We start from the raw sequence: 25,246 nt of genomic DNA, 5'->3' as shown, positions 1-25,246 counted from the left end.
TGTGGCCCCCCTCCAGTCCTCACCCTCTCGCGTTCATCTTGCCATCTCTTCTCCTAGAAGGGGACAAAGAACAGACGTGTGAGTGAGTGATGGTGAAGTGGCCAACCAATGAATGAATTGCTTTGGGTGAGGCTGACCATGAAAGAGATGCATCAGAGGGTGAGTATGAGACAGAACCATCACATTGGATGATGATTGGGGTGAGTGGTAGTGGTGGGGTGACTAACGGGGAGGTGAGGAAGTGCAGGTAAGTTGAGGATGAGCCTTAAGTGGATGTGAGGAGTGATGTGATGGAGTAGTCTTGGCAGTGCAGAATGAGATGGGTGGGTGGGGCATGGTGATATGGAACACGGAATGCAGGAGAATCAATAAGTGTATTCGCTTTTGCTGACCTAGTTAGGTCATTGAAATGCTTCCTGCACTGGATCCAGGTGCAGGAGATGTTGCTGCTGCTGGTGACCTCCTCTGCCACCTCGAGCCAGGCATTCTTGGTGGCAGAGGCAGGGCACTTCCTCCTGTCCGCGGGGTAAAAGACTTCCCTCCTCCTCCTCATCCTGTCCAGTAGCTGCTGCAGTGAGGCATCGTTGAACCTTGGAGCAGCCTTGCTCCTGTGCTGCTCCATTGTGCCTTTTTGGTCTTTGCTCCAGAAAAAGCCTTTAGAGCAATGGCCCTTTAAATAGAGCTCCTCCAGCTGACAGCCTGTGATGTGTGTGCGCAATCCGCCCACTGCACAGCTTTTGGACGGCAAACCCGGAAGCCACGTTAAGTGGCACCAATTCACTTGCGATCACGTGTGAAACAGACATATTTTATTAGTCGGGTTACCCATGTGCCTATTCACCCCCCACAGCCATCCCTCCATTCTAAAATCGGGGCCATGGGGTCTGTTTATGGGAGTGACCAGTATTACTGAACTCAAATATCTAAGGCAAACCCAAAATTCATAATGCCTAATTAATAAATTTATGACCATAATTCACTTGTGATTTAAGATATCTGAAGTTAATTGGATTACTGCCTTGTTATTCACCGAGAGATACCCTTTACCATGCACTTTTTATAATGCAATCTATTAGATATTTTTGTGGTATAGTTACACAGTAACTATTGATCTCTAATCTTGATCAACAGTATCAATTCACAAATGGTAGTACCCTCTTTGTACTGCCTGGCTGTGATTCAGTGTCAGATCCAGCAGAGCTCCACACGTGTGTGTTAACATGCATGTGCAGAGCTGTGCCCCTGGCCGTTAAATTTTAAATGTTTTTGAGAGCACAAGCAGAGTGTCTGCTGTCAATACATTTAAGTAAGCTCTTGGCAAGTTTAACCAGACCACCCGAGTACTATGTAATCCCAGTTTGACACCACACTGGAGTTGTATTCCATGCGGTGATTAACCCATGCAATGTGAGGCTGCTTCACCCCTCCAGAGAGGGGTCAGAATCTGTCTCTGAACTTACACTGTTACTTTTCCGTTGGTGCAAGGGGAAAAAGTGGCATTATAAATGTACCCTGAAATTCAAGATATTTATAGTAGTTATTGCTGTTAAGTATATAAGAAGTAATTCAAAACAGCTGTTTTTATATAGTAAATATTCTGAGGTTTGAAACGTTGAATCCTCTGGCATAAGTTCACAAACTTGATAGTTCTTTGCTCCTGATTTAAAATGATACTTAGCCTTTTGCTGTAGTGTCCATGTGTGATCTCTAAATCTTTTGTCTGCTGGGACATGCAGTCTCGAATGGCTCTAACATCCTAAACTAGGATGTTATACTCCTTTTTAGCTCATTCCCGTACTGGTACCAAAATCCACTCTGTATTGAAGCATAAACTTGCCATTTTTTTTGTGTGCTGTGTTTCTGTGCAGCACCTTTCAAAGAAAGCTCATTTTCTCACTAACACTGGGCAAGTCAAAGGGATATTAATATTTTTGCAAAATGGAACAGGGGAGTCATGTAATTTCACTGGATAAGTGAGAATATATGCCATTTGCTCCTCAACCTCCATGCCATTTTTTTCTAACGAGTATTGTAATATGATCTCTCTTCTATTGTTGAACTGGGGCAATTTTGAGACTACAGCCGAGAAATTGGATCGCACAGCCCCCGTTTTTCAGGTGAAAAACAGGCGCTGAAGGAACCATTATGGCGTGTAGCATGCGCACTCATTCTGTGCCTGGTATGCAGTATACGCCATATTGGTTAGAGTGTTCTGTAATCGTCCAGAATGCCCATCTGAAACAGGCGTTAGGCACATTGCCCATGCATACTGCAGTCAGTTTTCTTAGGCACAGAGCAGCCAAACCAGTGGACCGCTGGAGGCTGCCACCAAAAAGGTAGGAATTTTGTTTTTTACTTATCTGAATGTGGAGCCTGAAGGAGCAGAATTGTTGATTTTGGCTCCACGTTAAAACTGTGGGCCGCTGCCAACCACCGCTTGCCTCCCTCCCCTTCCTGATCTTCTCACCCCTCCTTCTTCCCGGACTCATGGTTAAGAACTTAAGATATAAGAGCAAGAGTAGGCCATATGGCCCCTCGAGCCTGCTCCGCCATTCACTCAGATCATGGCTGATCTTCGACCTCAATTCCACTTTCCTGCCCAATCCTCATATCCCTTGATTCCCCGAGAGTCCAAAAATTTATCTATCTCAGCCTTGAATACACTCAACAACTCAGCATCCACAGCATTGTGGGGTAGAGAATTCCAAATATTCACAACCCTCTGAGTGAAGAGGGAAATGAGGTGGGAGGCCAGGAATGACTCTTTCCATCTCATTCACATCACTCCATCTGGCCTGCACCTTCTGCTTCCCCCATGCCCCAGTAAATCCGTAGAATTTCTGGGTGGGGGGAAGAGCAGAAAACTCAGGGGCAAAGATCAGGAAAAATGTCCTTATATCAATTAAGATCAGAACAGTAAACTTTTTTGCCAGGATTGAAAGGAGATTCGTTAGTTTATTTTGAAGAATTTTATGAACTCAGAATGAACAACTTTACGCTTGCAAAACAAGTTTGTGAAAAACAAGCATTCCGTCAAGCTCACCAGTGACAGAGGTTGTTGAAAACGATGGTTAACATTGCAAAAACAATTGAGTTTGTTTAAGAGTGTACTCAACAGCAGAGTGTCGCAAAAGAATAAACAGTTTAAAGCGTTAACCAAATTTTTAAGAATAAACAGGAAAGCCAGACGCCAACAACGAAATATCGCACAACCTGAGAAAATTATTGCGCAATTCTTGTTAAGAGAGGAGGACAACAGCAACTCCCCATCAAAGTCTGTTGCTGAATGTGGTAAGTATTATGTGCATGGTTGCTTTCTTTTGTAATCATTAATACACAATATAATAATATTTGTAAAATATTCCCTAATATACATTCTAACACTATATAGTAAAAGCCTATGAATCTGTAACAAATAATGTTCAATGCCTATAATCAATTGTCATGCACTAAATATATGAATAAACTAGTGGCACTCTGTCTTGAGCAAAAGTCTTGTTACGAAATCATCACAATTTGCATTGCCTAAAGTGCAGCAATATAAGCTCTCTATTTTGCCTCCGCAGGTAATTCTACATTATCCACTAGTCAGTTACTACATGAGACCATCACCATTTCCAAGGAAAAGGGTGATACAGACAAAGATGATGATGTCTATAGCCAGGAGCCATCCGTCCTACAAGACAAAGGATCTGGGTTCCTTGTGGATGCCTTGTTCAATGGCAGGGTATTTTAAAGGGCCTTCTCTGGATCGTGCAATACAATGCCACAGGTCTAAACTTGGGGATTCGTCATCGAGAGCTGACAGGAGCTGGCCCTTCATCATCCCTACCATGTATCCAGAGCAGTCTGGAGGAAGCCATTCATCTGCTTCCTGATGCAATGAAAAAGTTCCATAGCATTGTTCACACATGTACATTGACTTGATTATATAGCCGTAATAATACATCAGGCAGAGATGCTTGTATCAACTAGCATGTCACATTGGTGCCAAATTAGCACACCTCTGCACAGCTTTGAGGTGTGGTCATTGAGAGATCCCTCACAGTGCATTCCACATTCTTGATGGCCTATGGTGCCACAGTGAAAACGGCACAGGAGGGCTGGAAACTGGGGCAGAGATCCCTCTTGCTAGATATCTGAAGATGTGAGCTGCACATCTTCACTGGGAATGCACCATTTCACCTGTAAAAAACGAATGCTAAAGCAGATTCTGAGTTAACAGGAAGCAGTTAAATGATCAGAATTTTAGTTGCACGTGGCAAAAGTGAAGAATTGTTTATGAAGGTAAACAATTTAATTAGTCATCTGGTTGATACACCTGTAAACTGCTGAAGAGCCCTGTGGCAGCTTGGAATGACGCAGACACACAAATACTGGAATGTCATCTGAATGATTGTGGTGGGCAGCTGGAAAAAATAACGTGGATAAATGTGGTCTTCTGGGGATAATCATGGTCCATACACTGGCAAATATCATGTGAACAAACTAGTGATCTGAATTTAAATAAATTAACAGCATTCAGCACCACTCACTTTAAGACAACACAGTTCCTTTAACCAAGTCCAATTCTTCTTCTTGTTTATATTAACAAATTGAAATAGTTAAGCATCAGACTCATTTGGTCACATGGTATTCTGTCAATACATTGTATACACCTGATAAAATTGTGTGCATATATTAAATTGAGGACCTTGATGACAACATTGAGTGATTTTACTAACGTGGTGTGCTGCAACCTTCATGAAAAATAAGAAACCCAGTGAAAGGAAAAGTCCCAAAATTATCTTTGTGATTTTTGGTCAACCAGGTGTCTGACATACACACAACCCCATTAAAACATTTAAGATCTCCCAAACAAGCTACTGAGAAATCTACATTTAGATAACTTCTCATTGCCCAATATATAAAGTGCATACTCTGTTCCTTTTGGTCACACCCCACTTACCTTAGGTGTCAGCCTTGGCTCAGTGGTAGCACTCTCAACAATAACAACTTGCATTTATATAGCACCTTTAAGGTGGTAAAACATCCCAAGGTGCTTCACAGGAGCGTTATCAAACAAAATTTGACACCGAGCCACATAAAGAGATATTAGGACAGGTGACCAAAAGCTTTATCAAACAAATTTGAAGTTTAAAGATTTTGGGGGGAAAAGTCCACTTGAAGATATCACTATTTAAGATCTTTGGATTAATCGTTGGTAACATGAAAATCACAGTGGACTTTGTAAGTTACTTTGCTAAAATGAGAAAATGGCTCATTATCGACATCCCTGGGTCTCTGTTACAGAATCATAGAATGGTTACAGCACAGAAGGAGGCCATTCGGCCCGTCGAGCCTATGCCGGCTCTCTGCAAGAGCAATGCAGCTAGTCCCACTCCCCAGCCCTTTCCACATAGACCTGCAAATTTTTTCCCTTCAAGTACTTATCCAATTCCCTTTTGAAAGACATGATTGAATCTGCCTCCACCACCCTTTCAGGTAGTGCATTCCAGATCATAACCACTCACTGCGTAAAAAAGTTTTTCCTCAGATCGCCTTTGGTTCTCTTGCCAATCACCTGAAATCTGTGTCCTTTGGTTCTTGACCCTTCCGCCAATGGGAACAATTTCTCTATCTACTCTGTCTAGACCCCTCATGATTTTGAACGCCTCTATCAAATCTCCTCTCAACCTTCTCTGCTGTAAGGAGAACAACCCCAGCTTCTCCAGTCTATCCACGTAACTGAAGTCCCTCATCCCTGATACCACTCTAGTAAATCTCTTCTGCACCCTCTCTAAGGCCTTCACATTCTTCCTAAAGTGCGGTGCCCGGAATTGGACACAATACTCCAGTTGTGGCCGAACCAGCTTTTATAAAGGTTCATCATAACTTCCCTTCCTTTTGTACTCTCCGCCTTTATTTATAAAGCCCAGGATCCCAAAAGCTTTTTTAAATGTTTTCTCAACCTGCCCTGCCGCCTTCAATGATTTATGCACATATACCCCCAGGTCTCTCTGTTCCTGCACCCCCTTTAGAATTGTACCCTTTAGTTTATATTGCTTCTCCTCATTCTTCCTACCGACATGTATTACTTCGCAATTCTCTGCATTAAATTTCATCTTCCACGTGTCCGCCCATACCACCAGCCTTTCTATATCCTCTTAAAGTCTATTACTATCCTCCTCACTGTTCACTACACTTCCAAGTTTTGTGTCATCTGCAAATTTTGAAATTGTGCTCTGTACACCCAGATCCATGTTATTAATATATATCAAAAAAAGCAGTGGTCCTAGTACCGACCACTGGGGAACACCACTGCATACCTTCCTCCAGTCTGAAAAACAACCATTCACCACTACTCTCTGTTTCCTGTCACTTAGCCAATTTCGTATCCATGCTGCCACTGCCCCTTTTATCCCATGGGCTTCAACTTTGCTGACAAGCCCATTATGCAGCACTTTATCAAACGCCTTTTGAAAGTCCATATACACCACATCAACCGGATTGCCCTCATTGACCCTCTCTGTTACCTCATCAAAAAACTCAATCAAGTTAGTTAAACACGATTTGCCTTTAACAAATCCGTGCTGGCTTTCCTTTATTAATCCACACTTGTCCAAGTGACTGTTAATTTTGTCCCCGATTATCGTTTCTAAAAGTTTCCCCACCACCGAAGTTAAACTGACTGGCCTGTCGTTGCTGGGTTTATCCTTACAGCCTTTTTTGAACAAGGGTGTAACATTTGCAATTCTCCAGTGCCCTGGCACCACCCCCGTATCTAAGGAGGATTGGAAATTTATGGCCAGTAGCTCTGCAGTTAATAGTTTAATAGTAGCTCCAGCAAAAAAAATCTTAAAATGGGATTTAATTTTATAAGATTTTATCTTAAGTGGGCACCACAGAAGATACTTGATGGAAGTAGGGCTGAAATGTGTTTGCTACTTCTGAAGCTGGCCTCAACAATGTAGTACTTTTTTCCTCTGTAATAAATAGTGTTTCACTGCTGTTCCTGAAAATGTCCAGTTCGTACAACATTGTTTTAAATGATTTGTTTTCTGTTGTAGTTTTGTACATTTTCAGTGGGTGGGTGGTCCCTTTCTATGAAATCCTAGGAGGGAGTGAGCACAAATGATGTGATGGTTTCTATTCTGAGAGTGCACAGTGAAGCCAAGTGTTCAGCAGAGTGTATAAAAATGGGAACTTTATTTTCTTAGCCCTGATGGTGTTTTTATGTGTTTGTTGCTGCATCGACATTGGGGTGCTGGCACTGGCAACAGCTCCGGCTTTGACAAAGATGTTGTAATCAAGATGGCATGGAGTATTGCCTTGAGGTGTTTTTTCCCTACACCACCAGCAGTAGCAGAGCAAGTGCAGTGAAGCAAATAGCCTCATTTTTTTTCTTTTTTGCCTATGCAGGCCAGCAATGCAGTTTTGCACTGTTGCCTTTACAGCCCTTTCCCAGCTGTTGGGGAAGCTCTACAACCTGAAAATGAAAGTTACAGTCACAACCTTTAAGTGGCTAGATTGGTTTATCGTTGCTGCTGGTATAGTATAAATTGGGTAAATTCCAGAATACTGCCGGACAGAATAATTTCTATTTGAAGTGATCTTGTCCAATATAAAGGTGCTATGAAATGGTCCCTTATGAAAGTGGGACAGGAGGGCATATAAATGTTGAACACTATTGTGAATTGCAGTGATCAAGTACCGTTGCCTTTTGTTTTAAACAGATTGAACTGCAGGGAGCTTTGTGAGAGTTTTCATTCCATAATAGAATGGGGATAACTGATGGTATCTCCACACTGGTTGAATGCACTGTAATTTTAAATCTTTGTGACAGATGTAAACATGATAGTCAAATGCACTGTGGCTTCTTTGATTCATATTGCATAAAGTATGAGAAACTGAGCTAAACTTAGTGTGGATCATATCTGAATGTATAAGCTTAGAGCCAACAAAGTACTGTAATTGTGTTAATGGACAATGCCACTTACTGGCACATTGTGTCAGACCGCGTTATAATTAATGTGATTCGTGACAAGATTGAGATTGCCAGAGCTGATTAAAATCATCACACATTCATTCTGTCATTTGCTGACATTTTCTGTCCAGCATTCCATATGTGGGAGGGTTCTTTAGAAAATTCACAGCTCATTTAGAATAAATGTTTATTAGGGATTATAAAGGTGAAGACTACTAGGCAATGACATTAAGTGACACCGTTGCTCAGATGTAGAGCTTTGAAGTCTGAGCTGTCAGTTAGCACCGGAGAAGCTTTGGCATTAAGTTGCTGGTTGAAAATGTACAGATTTATGGATGTGGCTGTTTTTCAACTTGGCCACGGATAAAATTCTATCAACCTGCGACAAAGGCTCTTTTCATGTAGGATAAAACATGCTCCCACGATTTGGGGCATGCACAGATTTTATAAAAGATTTGGGGAGATTATTGGGCTGTAAACACATGGAGGGAAACAGATATGTGGAGGAACTTTCTACTGACAAACTTGGATATTCAGGGTTCTACTTTTTTGTGAGGATACATTCCCACTGAGAAGAAGTGCTATGTACACCACCTCCACACTTCTAACTTCTTTATTCCTTCTCCAGAATTGAGAAGTAAATTATTTCTTGGTGTAAGAATAAAAACTGGACAGATTTGGCCATTAGAGAGATTTCTCCCATCATTCTTGGTTGAAAACCTAGTTTAAAATATATGTGAATTATTAAAATTAATTCTCAACTGCTTTAATGTTTTCAGGCTTGTAAGAATTCTATGCTTGGTATTCCTAGAAAAGATTCACATACATAATACTATAAGAAACAGTGGAGTTGCATTTTTTCCTGCATTTTTTTGGTAACCTTGAGACAGTAAAGTAAATGGATTGATGCCTGTGAGGAGTTTTGGTGAATTTATATTGATTAAAATATTTTTGCTCAGCAAAAGATTTTTTGTTCATGCATGCATAAAATTTGCATAGCATTTCACTAGAAGCCGTGCTTTCATGTTGCAGCTAATTATTTGTGCGCTTTGTAGCTCCTGCTGCCATTTCCATTTTCAGTGAAGCGTTGATCCTGTGTTAGGTGATGCAATTATATTCCTTTCAAATAGATGTAATGTCCTTTTGCACCCTTGCATTTCAGACTAGATTATGTGGTCCATGCTGAAGATCTTGCCTCTAAGCTTCTACAGTGCTTCCCAAAGAACAGACTGTCAGCTCTAACTGCACTAAACCACGAGTACTTCAGTGATCTTCCCCCACGGCTGTGGGAGCTCTCAGACAGTGAGTATATCATCAGCTTTATTCGGAATCTACAAAATCAAAATGTGTGATTCACAAAGATGAGTATTTTATTTGAAATAAGTATTATTGAAAAGTTCCCCTTACATATAATTGCAAATCCATATTCTTAATTTTTCTTGTACAAAGTAGTACTTTCTGAAGCTTGTTTTGACTTGATAGTTTTGGCACTAACTTCCGACCAAGTGAAAAATAGCAAACCTAAAGTTACCATTTGTTTTGTTAGTTTGAATGCAAAATTTTCCAGTATGGGCTTAACTTGATATTAAATCCTTACCCCAGTATTCCAAAAAACACAAGTTAAGCCAATTATTAGGGAGCAGCCACAGTCCAGTTCAGATAGAAGATGATTTTTGACTATCATAAAAGCCTTACTGATATTTAACCCATCAGTGCAAGTGGAACCAGGGTTTGATATCACCACAGGACTAAACACTTCTTGTTTAATGATTTAAACAAATGCATATTACATCAGTTACAACGACAACAATGCTGTCAGATGAGGATCAGGAGATCCAACCACAGAGGAGAAGAGCCAAGGCTGGAAACAGCTGTACTGGCCCTGGATCAATTACCTGAATGTCTCTGAGGAGCAATGTAACTTGTAGGACTCGGCTCAGGTGGCACCTGATTTAGATGGGTCCTTAGTGATTCCAGCTGTTCTGGTTGTGATTGCCAAAATTACAACTTTTTTAGTCATATGGTCATTCCCAGCATTTCAGGGAGTGATTTTCTTTCCCTGACATTAGCCAGAGCACCATGTCCAGCTGCATGCAGGTGATGACTGATGTACTGTTCCAGAGGGCTGACAAATTCATTTCTCTAGGAACGTGGGAAACAGTTGACCACACAGCAAAGCTTCTATGCTATCACTGGATTCACCAATTGAGTTGAGTGTACTGTTGGTCATTTCACCCTAAAGAACTCTGTTCACTCAATAGGGAGGTCAGGGAGGAAATTGCGGGTCCCCGAGCAGAGATATTTGAATCATTGACAGCTACAGGTGAGGTGCCTGAAGATTGGAGGGTAGCAAATGTTGTGCCTTTGTTTAAGAAGGGCGGCAGGGAAAAGCCTGGGAACTACAGACCGGTGAGCCTGACATCTGTAGTGGGTAAGTTGTTAGAGGGTATTCTGAAAGACAGGATCTACAGGTATTTGGAGAGGCAGGGACTGATTAGGAACAGTCAGCATGGTTTTGTGAGAGGAAAATCATGTCTCACAAATTAGATTGAGTTTTTTGAAGGGGTAACCAAGAAGATAGATGAGGGCTGTGCAGTAGACGTGGTCTACATGGACTTTAGCAAAGCCTTTGACAAGGTACCGCATGGTAGGTTGTTACATAAGGTTAAATCTCACGGGATCCAAGGTGAGGTAGCCAATTTGATACAAAATTGGATTGACGACAGAAGACAGAGGGTGGTTGTAGAGGGTTGTTTTTCAAATTGGAGGCCTGTGACCAGCGGTGTGCCTCAGGGATCGGTGCTGGGTCCGCTGTTATTTGTTATTTATATTAATGATTTGGATGAGAATTTAGGAGGCATAGTTAGTAAGTTTGCAGATGACACCAAGATTGGTGGCATTGTGGACAGTGAAGAAGGTTATCTAGGATTGCAACGGGATCTTGATAAATTGGGCCAGTGGGCCGATGAATGGCAGATGGAGTTTAATTTAGATAAATGTGAGGTGATGCATTTTGGTAGATCGAATCGGGCCAGGACCTACTCCGTTAATGGTAGGGCGTTGGGGAGAGTTATAGAACAAAGAGATCTAGGAGTACAGGTTCATAGCTCCTTGAAAGTGGAGTCACAGGTGGATAGGGTGGTGAAGAAGGCATTCGGCATGCTTGGTTTCATTGGTCAGAACATTGAATGCAGGAGTTGGGATGTCTTGTTGAAGTTGTACAAGACATTAGTAAGGCCACACTTGGAATACTGTGTACAGTTCTGGTCACCCTATTATAGAAAGGATATTATTAAACTAGAAAGAGTGCAGAAAAGATTTACTAGGATGCTACCGGGACTTGATGGTTTGACTTATAGGGAGAGGTTGGATAGACTGAGACTTTTTTCCCTGGAGAGTAGGAGGTTTCGGGGTGATCTTATAGAAGTCTATAAAATAATGAGGGGCATAGATAAGGTAGATAGTCAAAATCTTTTCCCAAAGGTAGGGGAGTCTATAACGAGGGGGCATAGATTTAAGGTGAGAGGGGAGAGATACAAAAGGGTCCAGAGGGGCAATTTTTTCACTCAAAGGGTGGTGAGTGTCTGGAACGAGCTGCCAGAGGCAGTAGTAGAGGCGGGTACAATTTTGTCTTTTAAAAAGCATTTGGACAGTTACATGGGTAAGATGGGTATAGAGGGATATGGGCCAAGTGCAGGCAATTGGGACTAGCTTAGTGGTATAAACTGGGCGACATGGACATGTTGGGCCAAAGGGCCTGTTTCCATGTTGTAAACTTCTATGATTCTATGAATATGAAAGTAGATGGCGATGTCCAGAAAATGGTCCTCCTTAGGGCCGCCAAGTCCCCCGTTAACATGTGACTCATTTCACCTAAATTGTCCCCATTTATCTGAATGGGATGAATAATTACAAAGTCGGCTCTTAAGATATATTTACCTATTGAAACAGTGGTTCATGATGCATATAAGCAACCTCCAATGCAAGCAAAGTATCAGTATAACCAAATGTATCCATTACCCAGTTTTCTGTCATCTTAGCAAAGTTTGTCTTGTGCTCTGTCCTCTTTCAATGACCTCTAAAACAACACCTTCCTCTTTTTCTTGCAAGAGGAAGCTCTGTTCCTTTAGTCATATTCCACTGAGACTTGCTGATGTAGTTTGACTCCAATGTCATTAGTTGCAGAACTTAGGTGAAGGTTTTGAAAGGTATAGAAGTCTTTGCTGGTAGGACGGATTGGATCGCCTGAGTGGTCGTTAGCAATTTATATGCTTTGTCATCAATCATTGATATTAGTCAATGTCAAAGCTACAGTTTCAGCTGATTTTTGACCTATGCAAGAGCCAGCGTTGCCTTCTTTTGGTTGTATGTTCTTATATTCTTATGTATGAGATGACACCTGAATACATCTTTGTAGCATAATCATGCAAATACACTATAGAATCATAGAAAGGTTACAGCTCGAAAGGAGGCCATTCGACCCATCGAGTCCACGCCGGCTCTATGCAAGAGCAATCCAGTTAGTCCCACTCCCCCGCCCTATCCCCGTCGCCCTGCAAATTTTTTCCTTTCAAGTACTTATCCTGTTCCCTTTTGAAGGCTATGATTGAATCTGCCTCCACCACCCCCTCGGTAGTGCATTCCAGATCCTAACCACTCACTGTGCAAAAAATGTTTTCTTCATGTCACCTTTGGTTCTTTTGCCAATCACCTTAAATTTATGTTCTCTGGTTCTTGACCCTTCCGCCAGTGGGAACAGTTTCTCTCTATCTACTCTATCTGGACCCTTCATGATTTTAAATACCTCTATCAAATCTCCTCGCAACCTTCTCTATTCCATTGTAAACAATTTTAAAACACCAAGTTATAGTCCAGCAATTTTATTTTAAATTCACAAGCTTTCGGAGGCTTCCTCCTTCCTCAGGTGAACGAAATGAAATCCTCGAAATGAAATCGCATTTATAATTCATAGAACAATGCTTGGTGATTACAGACAGTTTTTTCAACTGCCCGTTGCCAAGGCAATCAGTGTGCAGACAGACAGGTGTTACCTGCAAGGTCTCAGAATATACAAATCACCAAAAAAAACAACAAACAAAAAAAAACAGAGATAGAGAGGTAGAAACAAAGAAAAGACAGCAACTGACCCGTTATATTAAAAACAGATAACATTTGTTCGCTGGTGGTGTTACGTGTAGTGTGACGTGAACCCAAGATCCCGGTTGAGGCCGTCCTCATGGGTGCGGAACTTGGCTATCAATTTCTGCTCGACGATTTTGCGTTGTCGTGTGTCTCGAAGGCCGCCTTGGAGTACGCTTACCCGAAGGTCGGTGGCTGAATGTCCATGACTGCTGAAGTGTTCCCCGACTGGGAGGGAACCCTCCTGTTTGGCGATTGTTGCGCGGTGTCCGTTCATCCGTTGTCGCAGCGTCTGCATGGTCTCGCCAATGTACCATGCTCTGGGGCATCCTTTCCTGCAACGTATGAGGTAGACAACGTTGGCCGAGTCACAGGAGTATGAACCATGCACCTGGTGGGTGGTGTCCTCTCGTGTGATGGTGGTATCTGTGTCGATGATCTGGCATGTCTTGCAGAGGTTACCGTGGCAGGGTTGTGTGGTGTCGTGGACGCTGTTCTCTTGAAAGCTAGGTAATTTGCTGCGAACGATGGTCTGTTTGAGGTTGGGTGGCTGTTTAAAGGCGAGTAGTGGAGGTGTGGGGATGGCCATAGCGAGGTGTTCGTCGTCATTGATGACATGTTGAAGGCTGCGGAGAACATGGCGTAGTTTCTCCGCTCCGGGGAAGTACTGGACGACAAAGGGTACTCTGTTGGTTGCGTCCCGTGTTAGTCTCCTGAGGAGGTCTATGCGATTTTTTGCTGTGGCCCGTCGGAACTGTCGATCGATGAGTCGAGCGTCATATCCCGTTCTTACTAGGGCGTCTTTCAGCGTCTGTAGGTGTCCATCGCGTTCCTCCTCGTCTGAGCAGACCCTGTGTATTCGCAGGGCCTGTCCATAGGGGATGGCCTCTTTGACGTGGTTAGGGTGGAAGCTGGAAAAGTGGAGCATCGTGAGGTTGTCTGTGGGCTTGCGGTAGAGTGAGGTGCTGAGGTGCCCATCTTTGATGGAGATTCGTGTGTCCAAGAAAGAAACTGATTCTGAGGAGTAGACCATGGTGAGCTTGATGGTGGGATGGAACTTGTTGATGTTATCGTGTAGTCTCTTTAGTGATTCTTCGCCGTGGGTCCATAGAAAGAAAATGTCGTCGATGTATCTGGTGTATAGTGTTGGTTGGAGGTCTTGTGCAGTGAAGAAGTCCTGCTCGAACTTGTGCATGAAAATGTTGGCGTATTGGGGTGCGAATTTGGTCCCCATGGCTGTTCCGTGTGTTTGGGTAAAGAACTGGTTATCGAAGGTGAAGACATTGTGATCCAGGATGAAGCGGATGAGTTGTAGGATGGCGTCCGGAGATTGGCTGTTGTTGGTGTTGAGTATTGATGCTGTCGCAGTGATGCCGTCATCGTGGGGGATACTGGTGTATAGTGCCGAGACGTCCATCGTGGTGAGAAGTGTTCCTGGTTCAACTGGTCCGTGGGTACTGAGTTTTTGTAGGAAGTCTGTAGTGTCGCGACAGAAGCTGGGGGTTCCCTGTACGATGGGTTTCAGGATGCCCTCGATGTATCCAGAGAGGTTCTCACACAGGGTTCCGTTGCCTGATACGATAGGACGTCCGGGTGTGTTGGCTTTGTGTATCTTTGGGAGGCAGTAGAAGTCTCCCACGCGGGGAGTACGTGGGATGAGAGTGCGTAGGATGCTTTGAAGGTCTGGATCGAAGGTCTTGATCAGTTTGTTGAGCTGGTGGGTGTGTTCTTTGGTTGGATCTGCGGGTAACCATCTGTAGTGTTCCTGGTTGTCCAGTTGTCGGTATGCTTCTTTGCAATAGTCCGTTCTGTTCTGTATGATTATGGCTCCTCCTTTGTCCGCTGGTTTGATGACGATGTTGCGGTTGGTCTTGAGAGCGTTGATGGCGTTGCGTTGTGCTCGGGTGACATTCTGGACTGTCTTCTGAGTGCGGCTGATGAATCTGGCATTGACGCATTTCCTGACAGCTTGAGCATACATGTCAAGCTGAGGGCAGCGACCCTCTGGAGGAGTCCAGTTTGACTCTTTCCTCTTCGGGTAAGCATACTCCAAGGCGGCCTTCGAGACACACGACAACGCAGAATCGTCGAGCAGAAATTAATATAACGGGTCAGTTGCTGTCTTTTCTATGTTTCTACCTCTCTATCTCTGTTTTTTTTTGTTTGTTGTTTTTTTTGGTGATTTGTATATTCTGAGACCTTGCAGGTAACACCTGTCTGTCTGCACACTGATTGCCTTGGCAACGGGCAGTTGAAAAAACTGTCTGTAATCACCAAGCATTGTTCTGTGAATTATAAATGCGATTTCATTTCGAGGATTTCATTTCGTTCACCTGAGGAAGGAGGAAGCCTCCGAAAGCTTGTGAATTTAAAATAAAATTGCTGGACTATAACTTGGTGTTGTAAAATTGTTTACAATTGTCAACCCCAGTCCATCACCGGCATCTCCACATCATGGCTACCTTCTCTATTCCAAGGAGAACAACCCCAACTTCTCCAGTCTATCCACGTAACTAAAGTCCCTCATCCCTGGAATCATTCTAGTAAATCTCTTCTGCACCCTCTCTAAGGCCTTCACATCTTTCCTAAAGTGAGGTGTCCAGAACTGGACACAATTCTCCAGTTGTGGCCGAACCAGTGTTTTATAAAAGTTCATCATGACTTCCATACTTTTGTACTCTATGCCTCTATTTATAAAGTCCAGGATCCCGTATGCTTTTTTAACTGCTTTCTCAACCTGCCCTGCCCTTTTTCAACGATTTGTGTACATATACCCCCAGATCTCTCTGTTCCTGTACCCCTTTTAGAGTTGTGCCCTCTAGTTTAAATTGTCTCTCCTCGATCTTCCTACGAAAAGTATCACTTCGCATTTTTCTGCTTTAAATTTCATCTGCCGCGTATGTCACCAGCCTGTCTGTATCCTCTTGAAGTCTATCACTATCCTCCTTACTGTTTGCTACCCTTCCAAGTTTTGTGTCATCTGCAAATTGTGCCCTCTACACCCAAGTCCAAGTCATTAATATATATCAAGAAAAGCAGTGGTCCCAGCACCGACCCCTGGGGAACACCACTGTACACCTCCCTCCAGTCCGAAAAACAACCGTTCACCAACTCTCTCTGTTTTTTGTCACTTAGCCAATTCTGTATCCATGTTGTTACTGCCCCTTTTATTCCATGGGTCGCAATCATGATGATAAGCCTACCCATGCCCAAACTGACTGACCTCACTGGCTCTGTGCTGAGCTGGACCCTGAGGTGTCTCATTACTGGCAAGAGTTGAACTTTAACCGTCTGATTGTCAGGATTGCCCACCAATAAATCAAGTAATGTGATCATCTAATTAATGTTTTGAAAATAATGTGCAGTGTGTGCGCCCAAGTTTCCAATATGTGCATTCTGCTGAGGCAAGATTGCCACCAGCAGCATGAAGTCACGTGTTTAATCCACGCTGTGTTTATGAACAGGGAGTGCTCGATGGTGACACTGGATCTGTTTCACTAATTCTTAATACAGTGGACCCTTGTGCCATGGTGTCATAGAGTCATAGAGTTATACAGCACGGATAGAGGCCCTTCAGCCCATCGTGTCCGCGCCGGCCATCAGCCCTGTCTACTCTAATCCCATATTCCAGCATTTGGTCCGTAGCCTTGTATGCTATGGCATTTCAAGTGCTCATCCAAATGCTTCTTGAATGTTGTGAGGGTTCCTGCCTCCACAACCCTTTCAGGCAGTGAGTTCCAGACTCCAACCACCCTCTGGGTGAAAAAGTTCTTTCTCAAATCCCCTCTAAACCTCCCGCCTTTTACCTTGAATCTATGTCCCCTTGTTATAGAACCCTCAACGAAGGGAAAAAGCTCCTTAGTATCCATCCTATCTGTGCCCCTCATAATTTTGTACACCTCAATCATGTTCCCCCTCAGCCTCCTCTGCTCCAAGGAAAACAAACCCAATCTTCCCAGTCTCTCTTCATAGCTGAAGCGCTCCAGCCCTGGTAACATCCTGGTGAATCTCCTCTGCACCCTCTCCAAAGCGATCACATCCTTCCTGTAGTGTGGCGACCAGAACTGCACACAGTACTCCAGCTGTGGCCTAACCAGTGTTCTATACAGCTCCATCATAACCTCCTTGCTCTTATATTCTATGCCTCGGCTAATAAAGGCAAGTATCCCATATGCCTTCTTTACCACCTTATCTACCTGTTCCGCCACCTTCAGGGATCTGTGAACTTGCACACCAAGATCCCTCTGACCCTCTGTCTTGCCTAGGGTCCTCCCATTCATTGTGTATTCCCTTGCCTTGTTAGTCCCTCCAAAGTTCATCACCTCGCACTTTTCCGGGTTAAATTCCATTTGCCACTGTTCCGCCCATCTGACCAACCCATCTATATCGTCCTGCAGACTGAGGCTATCCTCATCGCTATTTACCACCCTACCAATTTTTGTATCATCAGCGAACTTACTGATCATACCTTTTACATTCATATCCAAGTCATTAATGTAGACCACAAAAAGCATGGGACCCAGCACCGATCCCTGTGGTACCCCACTGGCCACAGGCTTCCAGTCACAAAAACAACCTTCGACCATCACCCTCTGCCTTCTGCCACTAAGCCAGTTTTGTATCCAAAGTGCCAAGGCACCCTGGATTCCATGGGCTCGTACCTTCTTGACCAGTCTCCTGTGGGGGACTTTATCGAAGGCCTTACTGAAATCCATGTATACCACATCCACTGCGTTACCCTCATCCACACGCCTAGTCACCCCCTCAAAAAATTCAATCAAATTAGTCAGACATGATCTTCCCTTGACAAAGCCATGTTGACTATCCCTGATTAATCCTTGCTTCTCCAAGTGGAGACTAATTTTGTCCTTCAGAATTTTTTCCAATAATTTTCCTACCACTGATGTTAGGCTCACTGGCCTGTAGTTCCCCGGTTTTTCCCTACTCCCCTTCTTGAATAATGGTACTACATTAGCGGTTCTCCAGTCCTCTGGCACATCCCCTGTGGCCAGAGAGGTTCTGAATATATGTGTCAGAGCCCCCGCAATCTCCTCCTTTGCCTCACACAGTAGCCTGGGATACATTTCGTCCGGGCCTGGGGATTTATCCATTTTTAGGCCTGCTAAAACCGCCAATACCTCCTCCCGCTCGATGTTAATATGTTCGAGTATATCACAGTCCCCCTATGTGAGCCATACAGAAAATATGTTGTAGCAAGTTTAATGAGTGAGCCATAAACAAAACATTGTATTGTTGCATCAAAGGTGTGGTATTTGAGGGTGCTCCATTGGTATGCCACTGTATTTGTAGTGTTCACAGATTTTTTCTCTTTTTTTGTGGTACAGGCCAGGTATAGAAATCAGCATTGTGCTCCTTACTTTTCTGTTGAAGTACAGCACTGCATCAGTCATGTCCCTCTTGTCTGTCACTCTAATTGATTGCCTGGAGCACTAGAAGGCAGAGAGCAACCTGCACAGTCCAGCTGCTTAGACTCAAAGTTGACGGTCCATTAGCCTATTCAGAGACCCCTTGCAGTTCAGCACTTAGCTTTCAAAAGAGCATGGAGTTACAGATGGTAACAAATAAGCTTTTTTTTTCAAATTAAAGCTTTATCTGAAGAATTTATTTTACTTTTTTGTGATGTATATTTTATTTCTTTTGAAGAGTGGTGCTGTTAAGCTTTATGCTATATACATCATTAGTCTGACACAACAGTGGAGTATGTTTTATTTATATGTGTTGTGGCTACTGGCAAATCAAACTTTGGAAAAATTGACATATTTCATTTAAAATTGGATTTGGGGATTGCATATCTAAATCATCAATCATCATTGAAGTCATTTTGTGTGAATTTTCTGGAAGCTTCAGTTGTCAGTTCCTAAGGTTCACTCTACAAAATGAGTGACAGCTCCTGCTGACAAATTTTACCAGTGGGCCCTGTGTGACATTCTAGAGGGAGGGTGCATTCCAGGCAGTGATAAGAGAGCACACAATAAATTAAACGTTTACCATTGTTTGCTGGGAATAGGAAAGTATTGTCCATTCTGACATTAAATAACAATGATAAGAAATCTGGATTGAAAGCATCATTGTCATTGGTTGTTAAGGTATGTTAACTTCAGTGCATACCATGATATCTTCTAAGATCTATTTCTGAAACGTTCACAATCGTACTTGAAATCCCCCCACACCTGCCACCAACAAATTATGGTTTTAGATTAATTTAATGCATAATAAATAAACACTGGATGGGTTATTATAAGGAAGAGAACGATGTTGTTCATTCTAAGTTCATAAAATTCTTCAAAATAGACTAAGAAATTTCCTTTCAATCCTGGCAAAAAAGCTTACTTTTCTGATCTCAATTGATATAAGGACTTTTTTCCTGATCTTTGCCCCTGCGTTTTCTGCTCTTCCCCCCCGCCCAGAATTTCTACGGATTTACTTGGGGGGGAGAGCAGAAGGTGCAGGCCAGATGGGGTGATGTGAATGAGATGGAAGGGGTCATTCCTGGCCTCCCACCTCATTTCCCTTGTGTACTATGTGCTGGGTGTCCCAGCACAGGGGTGCCCAAAGTTGATGGTGCCGTGGCTGTTCCCAAACCCCTGCTGGCAGGAAGGTCTGCAGAGGCCTTGAGGCAGGCTGAAGAATTGCAGGTAGGCCTCGTGTTTAATTTTTATCCCTGGTCCTCTCCCAGGATCTTGAGATTGAATTGGAACTTTCTGGCTGCTGATCTCCATCAGCATCCAGAAGGTCCCGATTGCCACGGTCACACTTGCAGCTGCAATCCTGTACCTCTCCCCCATATTCCTGGCCTTACCACCTATGCTAGGCCCTGCCAGAAGGCACTTGAGGTGTGCTGTTTCTGTCTAGCACCCAGGCAGAAGGGTCAGGGAAAATTGGCGCAATAATGTCTTATCGAATGATTCCCGCTTCTGAAATTTAAGGCTGCAGTTATATTCTACTTCTGTTTGAGACCATCAGCTGTAGAGAACATAAACATAAGAACATAAGAAATAGGAGCAGGAGTAGGCTATCTGGCCCCTTGAGCCTGCTCCGCCATTCAACAAGATCATGGCTGATCTTCTACCTCAATGCCTTTTTCCTGCACCATCCCCATATCCCTTGATGCCTTTAATATCTAGAAATCTATCGATCTCTGTTTTGAATGTATTCAATAACTGAACCTCCACAGCCCTCTGGGGTAGAGAATTCCAAAGATTCACCACCCTCTGAGTGAAGAAATTTCTCCTCATCTCAGTCCTAAATGGCCTACCATTTATTCTGAGACTGTGACCCCTGGTTCTAGACTCCCCAGCCAGGGGAAACATCCTCCCTGCATCTACCCTGTCAAGCCCTGTAAGATTTTTGTATGTTTCAATAAGATCACCTCTCATTCTTCTAAACTCTAGAGCATACAGGCCAGGTCTACTCAATCTCTCCTCATACAACAATCCCACCATCCCAGGAATCAGTCTGGTGAACCTTCGTTGCACTCCCTCTATGGCAAGTATATCCTTTCTTAGGTAAGGAGACCCAAATTGGACAGAATACTCCAGATGCGGTCTCACCAAGGCCCTATATAATTGCAGTAAGACATCTTTCTTCCTGTATTCAAATCCTCTTGTGATGAAGGCCAACATACCATTTGCCTTCCTAATTGCTTGCTGCACCTGCATGTTAGCTTTCAGTGACTCATAGACCAGGACACCCAGGTCCCTTTGAACATCAACATTTCCCAATCTCTCACCACTTAAAAAATATTCTGCATTTCTGTTTTTCCTACCAAAGTGGATAACTTCACATTTTTCCACATTATATTCCATCTGCCATGTTCTGCCACTTAGCCTGTCTATATCCCCTTGAAGCCTCTTTGCATCTTCCTCACAACTCACATTCCCACCTAGTTTTGTGTCATCAGCAAACTTGGAAATATTACATTTGGTCCCCTCATCCAAATCATTGATATAGATTGTGAATAGCTGGGGCCCAACCACCGATCCCTGGGGTACCCCACTAGTCACAGTCTGCCAACCTGAAAAAGACCCGTTTATTCCTACTCTCTGTTTTTAATCTGTTAACCAATTCTCAATCCATGCCAGTATATTACTCCCAATTCCATGTGCTCTAACTTTGTTCATCATCCTCCTGTGTGGGACCTTATCGAAAGCCTTCTGAAAAAACAAATACACCACATCCACTGGATCCCCCTTATCTATTCTACTAGTTACATCCTCAAAGAATTCCAATAGGTTTGTCAAACATGATTTCCCTTTCATAAATCCATGTTGACTCTGCCAAATCCTATTATTATTTTCTAAGTGTCCTGTTATCACATCCTTTATAATAGATTCTAGCATTTTCCTTACTACTGATGTCAGGCTAACAGGTCCGTAGTTCCCTGTTTTCTCTCTACCTCCTTTCTTAAATAGTGGGGTTACATTTGCTACCCTCCAATCTGCAGGAACAGTTCCAGAATCTGTAGAATTTTGGAAGATGACAACCAATGCGTCCAATATCTCTATAGCCACCTGTTTCAAAACCCTGGGATGTAAAGTGTGAAAAGCAGCTGGCAAGACCTGAGCTATACTATTGCCTACAATTTACAATACGTCAGGCAAGAGTTCTGAATATGTCTACAACAACAATAACAACTTGCAGTTATATAGTGCCTTTAACGTAGTAAAATGTCCCAAGGCACTTCACAGGAGCATTATCAGACAAAATTTGACACCAAGCCACATAAGGGGATATTAGGACAGGTGACTAAAAGCTTGGTCAAAGAGATAGGTTTTAAGGAGTGTCTTAAAGGAGGAGAGAGAGGTGGAGAAGTTTAGGGAAGGAATTCCAGAGTTTAGGGCCTAGGCAGTTGAAGGCACGGTAAATGACATGCACAGCATGCCATTCCTGGCAGCTATTTGAATGTCTGGTCAAGCCAACTGGCAGTTATGGGGCCCAATTAGGGTTCCAGGCCAGGATTATGGCCTCTCCCCCATGAAGATTAAGAAAAAAAAATTTAAAACATGATTTTAAGGCATCTCCCGCCTTTGCGCCCGCATTTGTCTTCTGGCGGTTGGAAACCTATCCGCGGCCTGGGACTCTTCTGCCAAAGATACCATAAAGTCTGGCAAAGAGAACACCCCGACTGAATCCCTAGCCTGCTAAAGCCATGCAAGTTGTAGGACTTCCCTCTGACCCTGCAAATTTTGGCACAGTGACGCAGGTCAGGGTTAGACATTTACACCAAGATGTGCCGCCTTGCAGATTTTTGGGGCTCATTTATACACTCTGAATGTCAGTATTCTAAATGTCATTAATATTAATCAGAAAAAGCCTAAATCTTCTGTAATTTTTAAAATATTAAATGGGATCAGCACTTACTTTCATATTTTAGAATGCGTTCACTCATTCATCATTTTATTTTATATACAATTATGACCATTTAGCATTTTACTCCTTTGTCTCTTTAATTTAATAGGAATGTCAATTGTACTAGCTACTGGTTACAGAGATTAAATTTATATATTTATTTATGCACATGAGGATACCTATGTATAGTTACATACACTCTATATTGTTTAGAATGCTTTAATATTATACAGAAATTACAAATTGTTCTAACCAGTATGATTAACATAATTAAGGTTTCATTTGTGCAGTGGAACAGGCTTTTGTATTTTGTTATTTTGGCTAGCTTAACACTTGGCATCAATGCGGATTGTGTTGTACAGCCCAGATAAACGGCTATATTGATAATTGGCATTCATGCTGAAATGTTTCACTCATACATAGCAATGATAGTGAGAGGCATCAAACTTTCATTTTGCACTGGGTGGAGGCCAGCGACCAAATCCATACGGCATGGTGACATCTCAATCCTCTCCTCTCAGGAGCGACATTTAGGAATTGTCAGAATTTCGATAAACTCATGGGGCCCCACGCAGCTAATTTGGACTTATTACACAGTTACACAGTTGCCACTTAGTTATCAGAATGCAGATAAATCCGGATCTGTCATGACGTGTGTGTGTGTGTGTGTTTGGGTGTCTCTCTCTCTCTATATATATATATATATATATATATATATATATATATAATATATATATATATATATATATAAGAAAGTCCCCACATTATCACACTGTAACAGACTGCCAGCAGAGAAACGCTTGTTCCAATCATTAACAGACACAATCTATGCAGAACACCAGAGGGGAATTAAAATTGGGAAAGAAAATACCTCAAGGGTGGTAATTTTAATATAAGGATTTAATTTGTTATTTTCCATATTAAGAATTATGCTGTATTAATCCTTTTATCAGCGCTCAGCAGGTTATTTGCACAAGCATAACCATAAGGTGATAGTCATTTCCAGAACGGGTCCGTGCGGAGCTCTAAACAGTGACTGATGCAAATCCTTTTGAAGACCAGACCAAAGATGAAAATCTACATATTTTTAAATAAAAGCAGTGCTAAACGCCTAGAGAAATGTTTAGATGTAGTGAAGTAACATTCTGCTTCCTGTAGATAATTACAGCAAGAAAAGGAAACTTGACCACATTTAACAATCCAAATGCCAAACTATTTCTGTATTTAATTATGATATTATCTACTTCACTGTACTGCATACAGACTATGATTTTTACCATCCCCCTCCTTATTTAGTGCTTTTGTCCTAGAATTTTTAAAACTATTTTAGTACAAGTCATGCCTTCGTTATTGGCCACGGAGTACATGGATAGTTAACTATAACATGCTTATATAAATCGTATCTTCAGTAACCACTTTGTGTCTTCAAAAAGGAGACACAATTTGCTTTAAGCTGGAATTGAACTCTCTCTTCTCTTTCCCCCCCCCCCGCCCCGCTGTTTTCTACCTGACACCACATGACATTCCCCAACTAAGAAGGCAGATAGGAGCTGACTTCTGTGTGTCAGGATGGTTGGAGGTAAATAAGAATGGTGGAAGTTAACTGTTCTCTGCTCCTCCCAATGGGGAAGTTCTTTGCCGCTGCTTGAATCTCCCCCCAAGCAGCCTGACTGAAATCTGCAGCTCACAGTATGAAGGTTCAGAAGCATGAACCATCCCATCACTCCAAAGCGGAAGATGCCAACTGATGCAACGTGCGGGTTATTTTATAAAAGTGTGAAAATAAGCCAAGATATTTACAAATGAAAAATGAAGAGTTTCAAGCCCATATTTTAAATGATGTAGAAAATAAATAGAAAGAAAATCTTGCAAGAAGGCAGATGCTTCCATAGTTTATTACAGCATAAAAATGAGGCTGGTGTTAATCTGAAATATGGCTTTCAAGATCATTGAGGTAATAACTATCTCACAGGACTTTGGTCTTTGTTTTTGGGTAACTATTTCTGGTTCTGGAAGAGCTGAGAGTCATTGGCCTGTAAATTGCTCAAGCAATAACGGCAAGGCTAACAAGACTCATCGTTATTTCAGGGCAAATGGAAGAGCACGTTTAAAAGTTTAATTTTTTTACTTTTTCTTCCTGTCTCTTTTATCGCAGTCTTTTAATCTTACCCTCTCTTTATTTTGCTTTCTCTATCTGATTTTATAGTACATTTACTAATCTTATCTGGCATTTCCTGGTTCTTACTCTACGCGGTTTGTGAATGGGATTCACTTCCTGGTTCTCACATCGTGGCTTGCTTCAAGCTGATTGGTGGAGGGGACATAGAGATCCTTTCCTCCTCCCACAGCTCAGAGAAGCCCAAGAACAACCACTACACTTCTTGTAGCTCTCAATTAAAGTCAGTTGGTGCCCAAAATACCGTGAAAAGTTTGTGGGTGAGTTAGTTACCAGTTAGTTACAGTGGCAGGTGACGTCCGTTCGCCGCTCAGTGCAATTTCCAGCCCATTATATAACCGCAGATGAGTGACAAGGTGATATACATTTAATTCCCATGAAAAGTTATTCTAATTTAAACATAAAATTATTCCAAACCTGAATATATTTATAATGGGATTCTCACCATATTGAAGCCAGGAGTGGTGATGACATCACTGGAAAAACTAGATTGATTAGTTACTGAATCCAATTATGAATTAGGATAAGTAAATCATTGTTATACCCATATATTTCAGTGTTGTTATTTTGACTACTTTTGTAATTGATTTTCTGCA

General features: G+C 42.5%; 1 protein-coding gene across 5 annotated transcripts in view; it reads left to right on the top strand.

Moving 5' to 3' along the window:
• Positions 1-25,246, top strand: part of cdk14 (cyclin dependent kinase 14) — a 634,917-nt gene that overhangs the window by 476,610 nt on the left and 133,061 nt on the right. For all 5 annotated transcript variants that reach the window (XM_068006560.1, XM_068006534.1, XM_068006551.1 and 2 more), the window contains one exon: positions 9,129-9,268. In XM_068006560.1, coding sequence (XP_067862661.1) covers positions 9,129-9,268 — 140 coding nt within the window. The remainder of the gene's footprint in view (positions 1-9,128; positions 9,269-25,246) is intronic.

This window comes from Heptranchias perlo, chromosome 2, assembly GCF_035084215.1.
Source record: "Heptranchias perlo isolate sHepPer1 chromosome 2, sHepPer1.hap1, whole genome shotgun sequence".
Classification (NCBI taxonomy): domain Eukaryota; kingdom Metazoa; phylum Chordata; class Chondrichthyes; order Hexanchiformes; family Hexanchidae; genus Heptranchias; species Heptranchias perlo.
The sequence above is the reverse complement of the archived record's forward strand: the minus strand, read 5'-3'. Positions and strand labels throughout refer to the sequence as shown.